The 10,466-nt window shown below is 36.6% G+C and overlaps 1 protein-coding gene across 1 annotated transcript; it reads right to left on the reverse strand.

Moving 5' to 3' along the window:
* Positions 1–4,588: 4,588 nt before the first annotated feature.
* Positions 4,589–6,024, reverse strand: LOC137716404 (protein FANTASTIC FOUR 3). The gene has a single exon (XM_068455852.2). The coding sequence runs from the start codon at positions 5,831–5,833 to the stop codon at positions 4,751–4,753; it is 1,083 nt and encodes a 360-aa protein (XP_068311953.2). The 5' UTR covers positions 5,834–6,024; the 3' UTR covers positions 4,589–4,750.
* Between the last annotated feature and the right edge of the window lie 4,442 nt (positions 6,025–10,466).

The raw sequence follows: 10,466 nt of genomic DNA on the forward strand, positions 1-10,466 counted from the left end.
TATGCACAGGAAGCATCGTATACTTTCCCTGCAGAGAGCCCGAAGGGCTATGGCTCGGAATCATTCAAGACACGAAGGAGATATATGCTTAGCCGTCATAAAAGAATGATGTCTGATCTAATCTAACAGTTTGAGCAGAGTGAGCAGAAGCTTCCAGAGAAAAATGGGGCAAAAGGCGTGAGAAGGTAAAAGAAAGGAAAAGAGAAAGGAAATGAAAGGAAAAGAAGAGAAAAGAAAAGAAAAGATGGAGATAGGGGAGACAAAGTAAATAAAAAAATGACAAAAAATTATATTTGGATTTCAAAAATAATTTAGTTTGTGGTTTAGTCCGACATTGCATCAGACGGTCGATGATTCTTATACTACTTAGTCTATATCAAGTTAATCTAGGTTAGTCCTCAAGGCTCTAGTTTGAGATAATTCGGTACAACAAATGCACCTTTAAAGTATAAGATACCTCAAAGCATAATAAAACTCTCGATGCCCCGATGACCAATGGGATCGATAGAATCAAACCAAGATGAAGACTGGAGTACTTTGATTGCTTTCAGTTCAAATAGGGAAGAGTACGACCAGTTACTGAAGACTGAAGTGGCTACAGAGCTTTAATAATTTGGGAAGAAAAATGAATTTCATTGGAGGAGGAGTGAATCTCCTAACGTGCAGTATTGCAGAAAGCCCTCCACTATGGGATGTGTCAGATCCTTTCCAATGAGTAGTAGGGCAAAGACATGTAAAATATAATTGCCATGAAAACTGGAAACCCTAATTGGTCCGCATGCAGAAACTCTGAGAAATGCATAGTAACAACATAGGATGTACACTTACCTTTGCAAGTACTAGTGTGTCATGGTGCGAAAATTATAATCATTGACCAGTGCTATCTTTTGTTATCAAATTTCGGCCCTTATGAATTTGCACATCATCGATCATCTGAGCCAACGACACTCCGTCTCTATTTTGTTAAGCAAAAGTGTAAATCAAGTCATTTCAATATTTTTTTTAATACACTAAGGGGGTGAGAGAGTGAGCAAAACTTTATAATGGGGGTGTTACAATAATGTGGTTTGAATTCGGCCTTGGTGAAAATTGGACCTAAGACCTCTCACTTACAAGTGAAGAAAAATAACACTAAAGCATATTTAGTTTGGCGAGATTAAGTTAATCACAGGTGTGTGAAGGCATTAATTCTACCTTGAATTTGGTCCTGATTGGTACAAGAGTAAACCGGCAGAAAAAAGAAAAAGAAAAAAAACACTATTCATCCTCAATATGGCAATTACAAAAAATAAGAACTCAAGAAAAACATTATATATAACTTTTGACCATCAGTTTGATCATTGATGCTTGGGTTGAATGTATACATCTTGGTCTTGTACTAGAGGCACTTATTGGTGTTATTTTCTAATTGGCACAGGCTCCTAATTAATTAACATAGAGGAAATAAATAAATAAATAATTAAGGCATACATACATGCATAAAGTATTGAAGAATGTAGGTCCATATGTTGGAAAATTGACAAAATAAAATACCACCTATAAATGAATAGTTTCACTCTTAATAAATCACTGAAACTTTTTGTGATCCCAAATGAGAGGAGTTTTGAAGAATGCACACCTCATATTGGAAACTTGACATGTATGAATGGTTTCACTCTTAATACTACCAAGGTCTTTTGTAAATCACACTTTTTAGTGTACCATATATATACAGATGATTAAGTTAAACACAATATGTGTAATTAGTAACAAATCGTTGACTTATTTCTAAAATCTTAACATGAACAAGCTTGGAAGCTAAAATACCCATATGAAGACGGAAAAAACCTCCACTATATTAGAGGTGCGTATGAAACTATTATTACGAGTGTGATGTTAGCCATCTATAAGAATCCACCAATGGCTAAATGGGGCAGGCAGTTATATAATGCACCAATATGCCAGTTTCTTTCATGGATATTAATAGTACTTTCAACTGGCAGTAAAATGAAAGTGATCCTTCACCAAAAAAATGTGAAAGTGATCACAAGATAGCTTGGCCCCAAGAGTTTCTATCCTAGCTTTTTTTATGACCTTTCATAAATCATGCTGTGAGAATATATTTATGTACCATATATTAGGAATATGATACTCTCTTCTCTAAATTTTCCTTCTCTCTCACTTTTCTCTTTTTCTTTCTTTCTCTATAAAGAAGTTAACACAAGTTGTTAACGTGATTTAATAGTAACCGTTAAAATATAAAGAAATTGAAAGAGAAGAGAATTCAAAAAAGAAGGAATCCTACTCCATATAATTTAGGGTCTATCTAATCTATCAATGAAGCTCTTAAATTAAGCACATGATGTATTAGATACACTATTGCATGCGGCTAAGTTAACAACTTCATTTGCTTTCGCATTCTAATCGTACACTCGTTGTACAATGACGTAGGGATGCCCCAACTCCATGAACGGACAATGTCTCCTCTCGTAAAAGTACATTAGGGTTTCACTAACGTGGATGAAATATATATTTAAAGGAGTAGGATTCTCTCCCCTCTTCCCTCCCCTTCCCTTCCCTCTTATTTGAACGGTCACGGTTAAACCATATTAACATCTTATAATAATTTTTTATAAAAAGAGAAAGACAAAATAGAGAATGTAAAAGGAAGGAATAGAAGAGAATGGAAAAATGAGGGGAGAGAATCCTAATCCATATTTAAACTCCATGTGCATGAATGAAAACTCAGAAATTGCTCACGCACGCAAGTACGGAAGTACGACAGCTAAAAACCACTTTTCTTGCAAAGACTCCTAATATTCTGAAAAGAACATGCATCAAGATTAACTTAACCTTGTTAATCATTGTTTTCATTGCCTGTCGATATCGTTTATATCAACCATCATAGCCGTCGATCGCACTAAATTTGTAAGGGAAATTGTATGCCAAAACTGCAATACAAGTGCATGTTATTATCGAATACTTTTTTTTTAGGACAGTGGTCCTCCTCCTGCTGTACTACATGAACGATCGATCGAGCTGACTAGCACAACTTTTGAGTCTTGAGTCTCTTGTGCGTGATGGAATATATCATATGAATTGAGAAGAGGAAAAGCGATCACACATGGATGATGAAGATTGACGAAGTCACTCCATGTTACCTTGTGAGCCCTACCCTATGATAGTTACCATGCATAAGTACCACAAGGTCCACAACTTGCAACATAGTTACCTTTGCATGACACAAAATTTTCGACCACTTGGTTATCTCATGTAAATCCTCTCTTTATTTCTCAATAGTAATTTCTCGTGATGAGATATACCTTATAATAGTTACCAAGCACAAGTACCATAACTTGCAACGTACTTACAACTTTTGCCTGAAACAAATTTTTAGCACACTTGCTAATCGTAAGGTTTATGTGACTTCTCTTTTTATTTCTGAAATTGTCACGTAATGCGAGATATATATGATAGTTACATGACACTATATTTACAAGACACACATAGTACATACCACAAATTGCAACACACTTACCTTTGGTTATTGGGGGTTGGTCTCTATTTCTCACATTGTTGCATGGTAAGAAAGAAACTCATATTACATTATGAGATAAATACAAAAAAAATAGCATAAACTCGTTTTATGTAATTTCTTTCTTATAATGTTTGTAGTCGCCTCAAATAACGAACATTGTTATTTGTTTTTTAGAGTTAACTCACACTCATTGCAGCTGTGTTTGCAATGAAGCATATTATTGTGAAGTAGTTTGGGAAGAATATGGGAAACATGAAAGTTGAAATTTTCCAAATACATATTATTGAACTTACAACTTTCAAAAAGGGTCCAAAATGCTAGCCGTAAAAAGTGATTGGACACATTCGATTGGATGACAGTATATTTGGGACCAAGACCAGCAAAATACTTTAAAATTGTGGTAGTTGGTGAAACTACGTCACTTTGTTCACGTTTGGTTGTCAGTTTGGCTATGGAATTTGGAAAGGGATCATCTTCAGATTCCTTCCTCTTAATCTATCAAGTTTGGGAATCTGAACCATTAAAATTTAATCAAATGGTTATAAACAGAAATTCATTTGAAAAGTTATAATAACTTTAGTTGTTAGATCAAATTTCAATGGTCCGAATTTTCGAACTTGGTGAATTAGGAAAAAGGAATCCAGAAAGAATCACTTTCCATAAAATTTAAATTAATTCTTGTACCAAAAATTAACGGTACGAAAACCAACATTTTAAATTAAATTTTATAAATCATGTGACGATTGTTGACGATTTAATTATTACTTAATTATTGATTAACTTGTTTATTTTCTATTAGTGACACATCACATGATTTATAAATTTAGTCTAAAAAGTTGATCTGTCTGACATTACTCAAAACGAAATCCACCTTAAAGTATTGTTATTATAATAAACGTTCATGGCCATTATTAATAAAAAATTATTGTGTATTGCTAAAATACATTTTCATGTTATAACTAGTTAACGTGTTATATAATTGTTAGTTGGACATATAGTATAATCGATTTATGTATTACGTGAATGTTATTTACATGTTGGAAACAATAAGGTTAATTATATCCTGAGAAAGAAACAAAGGGTAGAAATGTCCAATAATGATAATAACTAACATTAGCATAATTCGAAATTCGAAGCTACGAAAACTTCAAATTTAAATGACTAAACTTTCAAGGAAAAAAAAGTGAAAAATCATAGTGAATTTTAAGCAGGGACAGAAATAGAGGAGAAGGCTTAAATGGCAACCCAAAAGGATTCCGGCCAATTGATCACCATCTTGTTGTTCCCACGCCCACCTTCTTTACATCTGCTTGGCCTTGGAGGCCTCTTTTTCTTCTCCTTTCCAACCCCAGCATTTCCATTATTCCCTTCCATATCCTCGTTTTCAACACAGTGTTCATTCTTTCCCTCCACCTCCTCTGTTTCAGCACTTTCAATATCCCCCTGCATCTCTTCTGTTTCAACATTTTCAACCTTCCCATCAAGTTCATCTTCTTCAACTTCACCACCATTTTCTTCATTTTTCGCCTCGATTTGAACCTCGTCGTCTTCTTCAACTTCTTCAATAATGTCACAGTTAGGGGATGAAAAGTCCTTCAGCAATGTAAGCCTGAGTCTCCCATCACCGCGCTCCGCTTGGAAATATGCGGTGGGAGGGGAGACAACTGTGACGGCTTTCAAAACCAGCCGGCCGCCTTCCCGGTGAGGCGTCACTTGAACACCATTCGAGCCACTGATAGATGTCAAAGGAGGAGGGAAATTCGTAGTAGTTATGCTACTACGTTTCAATCTCTTTGGTGTAGCTTGAACATTGGTGTCACTCAATATTTTTGAGCTCTCACTTGTGGAAATAGTAGTAGTAGAACATTTAGGGTTAGGGTTAACTTCCCCACTACTTCCAAGTGAGAGTAAAGGACTTTCAATCTTGTGTAACAAAAGTGAGAGCTTTTCGCCGCCATTTTCGCTACCCGTCTCGTTACCTAAGCTTTCCGTGCACATTTCCAAGCTTCCTGGACTGAGCGCTGAAGCAGAGCGCTTAGCGAGCGGATGGACATAGACTTTCTCCGCTTCGCTTTCGCTCTTGGGGGGTTGAATTGGGTTGGCCAGAGACTGGAGGAAGCTCCAGCCAGCTACTTCAACTTCCTTCTTGTCCTTCTTGTTATTCAAGTTCAAGTTATCGATTTTCTCGATTTGGGATGCTTTCTCTTGAGATAGGGAGAGGAAATTCAATCCGGGTGGATTCAATTTGAGCAGAACAAGAGGCTCGAGGCATGATTTCAGGCCTGGGTGACAGACAGTGCTTGATGTTGAAGACATGTTGGTATGCAAAACAAGAATGTGAAAAAAAAAACGGAGTTCGAAAAAAACTTAGGAGCAGAGAGCTTGAATTTGGATGAAAAAAGGTGATAAATTTGAAGGTGTATGAGAAAATTTGTAGGGAAATCCGGCAAAAGACTTGGATTTAAAAAAAAAACCCAAATTTTGGTTTGGGTGAAATAGCAGATGGTTTGAGAAATATGGAAGAGGGAAGGCTTGAATTTATAGTAAAGGCAGGGTGGGGTTTTGGGTAAATATATTAACTTTCCAATACCGTGTATTGTGGACTGTAGTGAAGTTGAACTTTTGTGCCCACTAGAATTATACATTTACGATTCCACTAAGATTCTCTCGTCTCTTCTCTCCATCCCTTTCTATCCTCTCATCTTACATTCTTTATTTTGTCTTTCTCTTTCTATAAAAAATTAATATAAGATGCTGATATGGTTTAAACGTGATTGTTTAAATATGAGGGGAGGGAAGGGGAGGAGAAAAAAGAGGAGAGATAATCCTACTCCTTTATGATTTCCTCTCCCACACTGCCACACATGTTAAATCTATTTTTTCTAATAAAAGAAGACCAGAAGCCACTTAGTATTACGGTCTAATGATATTCTTCTTTACTTGGAAGTGAGACGTCTTAGGTTTAATTCTCGCCAAATGCGAGTTTGAACCACATTATGCTAGCCAATTGTGAGGCTAAACCCACCCCTCCCCTTTAGTGTAGATAATATCATTTATTCCAAAAAACTAAAATAAAAAGGTGTAGATAATATCATTTATTCCAAAAAAATAAAATAAAAAAGGACCAATTGATGGTTTCGCCGCAACAGATCATTTTTTGGGGGGATCAAAAAGACTTATATAGGTATTTTAGTCTCATTCTAGTAACCATCGTGTGATTCACGTCAGTAATTGAACGCTAAACGTGTTGTGTGAAAACGAGCCTAAAATTTGTCATCAACCACTAGACCATCCCGTGGTAGTTTACATATCAAGTCTACTTCATACAACTAGAATTGGAAAAAGGTTTTTTTTTTTGGGGGGCCGGGGGGGGGGGGGGGGGGGGGATTGAAATGATTTTGGACGGTGGTAAAGGCATTTGGGGGTTGTAGGGCAAACCAAATCTTAGGGCATGTTTGGTTGAGTGTCTAAAAAACTCTTGTCTAATATGGTCTTCTAGAATTAAAAGGTAGAAGAAATATAATTGTTTTGACTTTCATTTGTATGATTTAATAAGAGCCAGTTGTTTTTGAATGAATAAAAAAGAAGAATACTAAGGCTCTCTCCAACCGATCCGGCCGGAGGGTTATAGTGCTAAAAATAACTCAAAATGACATGAAAACCATCTCCAACCTAGGACTATACTAAAGGGTTTGTGGGCCCTACCGGGCCAAAAATGCCAAATCAGGCCAACTGGCTGGCCCAATCCAACCGGTCCAAACAATTCAAATTAGGCCAAAAATACCAAATCATGACGCCAGCTAGCCGTTGGATTTAAATTTTATTTTATTTTATTTTTTTGGGACAAAATTTTAAAAATAAAAAATTCTAATTTTTTTCCTGTAACTACCTAAACCATTAAACAACATTAAACAATATTAAACAACCTTAACTAACATTAAACTTAAACACCATTAAAGAACACAATCTCCACCTTGGTACTACTTGGGGAAGTTATTCAAACTTAAACAACATTAAAAAAAAAAAAAAAAAAACATTTCACAACATAAAACTTAAACACCTATTTCATGCTTCTTTTGGCCCAAAGATGTGCAACAAGATCCTGTTGTCAGTACTTGTTTGTGCAGGCGAACGTATCATCCTATGGCTCCTTATGTACTCATTTAAAGAGATATTATCAGTTCTTGGATCCAAAGGCAAATTAGGCCCATCATATATTTTTGCACGAGCCCTCCTTAACCTATTTGGATCATCTTGGTCGTCATCAAACTCTCCATCAATATAACCATCTCGCTCATCCTCCATAATCATGTTGTGTAATATGATGCATGACATCATAATGGAGTTCAATTTATCTTTACTCCACCTTCTTGTCGTTTCTTTAATGATCTTCCACCGTGCTTGTAGAATACCAAAAGCTCTCTCAACATTTTTCTGGTATGCCTCTTGGTGTAAGGTAAACCAACATTTGGGCGTCAACCAAAAGGTTTGCAATTGCTTGGACAAGTGTCGCCCACTTTGGGTAGATGTCATCTACCAAGTAATACCCCATATTATACTAATGCCCGTTGATGTAATAGTCAAGTTGAGGTGATTTACCCTCCGTCAGGTTATTGAAGATGGGTGAACATCCAAGAACTGTAATGTCATTTTGGGATCCTGGGACTCCAAAGAAAGCATTGCAAATCCATGTGTCAAACAAGGCAACCGCTTTTAACACAATAGTTGGCTTTCTCAATCTTCCACTAAAGCCTCCTTGCCATCCGGTAGGATAGTTCTTCCACTGCCTATACATGTAATCTAATGACCCTATCATTCCTGGAAAGCCATTGTCTTCAGCTTTGCAAATGAGCTAATCCATATCTGCTTTATTTGGTTCACGAAGGTACTCTTCTTTGTAAAGCTGAACAACTGTGTGACAAAATTCAGTAAGATTATCAAGGCATGTAGACTCAGACATACCATATGTATCATACATCGCATCAGCTGGGGAGGCATAAGCCAGCATTCGGAGTGCAATTGTGAAATCTCGTTCTTGGATTTCACTATTGTAATTTACGTATTTCGTATTCGCAGTATTTTATAGTATTTTCACAAATTTAAATTAATTTTAGATTTTAATTACTTAAGTGCAAAGTTTGAATTTTTGAAAAATAATTATTTATAATTCATAGACCTTCGGGGGTCACTCTTAATGTTTTTGAATTAAGCTCGACACCACAAGCATCTAGGCAAAGGCTTTTCGTGAATCGAGACGAGGAAGGAGAAGTTACGGACTTTAGAAGTTTCTTAAATAAAATAGAAATTTAATATTTTTGGGGTTCCCATTACTTTGGGAAGGGACTAATTAGAAAAGAAAAGAAAATAAAGAAAGAAAGAAAAAGAAAAAAAGATTAGAAGCTGCCAGATGGCAACAAGAGAGAGGGAAAGTTAGAGTTGCGGGAGAGAAATGAGGGGGAATGACTAATCAGAAAGGGAAGGAAGGAGGGGAAAGGAGGGAGAGGAGAAGCATGGAATTCCCTCGACTCGTTTTGCTTCTTCCCGACCAAACCTTACGGAAACAAAGGTTTCCAATGCTTTTCCCAGCCAAATTCTAGTGAATTACATCGATTAAACACCTGAGATATACCCCACAACCTTCCCTCTTCCATTTTCATCAAAAATCTGATACCAATTTGGTCCTATTTCGCGAGAATTGAAGTCGAGGGCTTCGTGGGGTGCATAGCGATGATCCGCCGTTTCTGAAAGGTATTCCGATGACTACCACCACCAAAATGTTTCCCTTAGGCCCAGGAGCAAACCCCAAACAAGTATGGGAGTGGTGGAGTTGAGAATTTGACGAATCGAAGCACACAATTTCAAGGGTTTTCGGCGGATCGAGGTGGTTTTCAGGCATTTCCCGACCAAATTGGACTTCGGCCTAGGTATGAAAGATCTTCCTCTTGATGAGTTCTACATTTATGTAAAATTTGGTAATTTTTGGAGTTAGTTGGAAAATTGGGTTTTCGTTCGCCAGAAACCGCCACCTACAGCAGCGCATGGCTAGTGGGCTGATGCTGCCTTTTTAAGTTAAATTCGATGTTCTAATTTCAAATTTGATAACTGTTTGATATAGTTCAATAGTTTGAACCTAGTATGGAATATTACGCCACTTGATCCTTTTATGATTTGACAATCCGACCACTGGATCGTCACCAAACTCTAATGCATTATAGTATGTAATATTTGAGGATCATAGGAACTGACGGATTAGGAATCCGACGTACGGATCTTCCCAAATTGATTTTCTAAGTTTGTAAAACCAAACTTTGATAGCAATCTAATTCTAGCAATTGGCAGAGATCCGATCATTGAATCTTTCTGAAATTTTAGAATATTGTTCTAGATGATAAATGAGAAACTTGGGAAGTTACGAATAGGAAATCCATGGGCGGATGTTCCAAATTGACTTGTATAGGGTTGTGGACCCCACCTTTGACAAAGACTTGACTTTTGGTCAATAGGCTACGAAATGATCTTAAATATTAAAATATGTATTACTAAAGACTATGTAGGGCTTATTGGGCCTATATGGGTTAGTGGGTTATCCCAGATGATATATACATCGGTTTACGTGTATAAGACGTCATATTGTGATATATATGTGTTTATTTATCTTCTTAATAATGTGAATGATAAGTATGATAAATGTTATGACAATGTGTTTTTGATCTCCCATATATGATGTGTTGCGCCATGCTTCATCTTCTTCATCGGACTCCTCATCTTCTCGTCTCATATGCGCCCATTTATCTTCCAATGCAGAATTGGATGAGGACCCCCAATTGGAATCCGAAGAGGATCCAAAGTTGAAATTCATTGCAAATTTGAATTGAAAGAGATACTGGAGAGGGCAAAACTGAAGGTATGTGAATTATAGCCCAATATCCACCTTATTTATGGACATTAG

This window comes from Pyrus communis, chromosome 3, assembly GCF_041283825.1.
Source record: "Pyrus communis isolate YQ-2024b chromosome 3, ASM4128382v1, whole genome shotgun sequence".
Taxonomy (NCBI): domain Eukaryota; kingdom Viridiplantae; phylum Streptophyta; class Magnoliopsida; order Rosales; family Rosaceae; genus Pyrus; species Pyrus communis.

Excerpts from the sequence above, each read along its gene's own strand:
- LOC137716404 (XM_068455852.2), bottom strand. The coding sequence starts at position 5,833 with ATGTCTTCAACATCAAGCACTGTCTGTCACCCAGGCCTGAAATCATGC.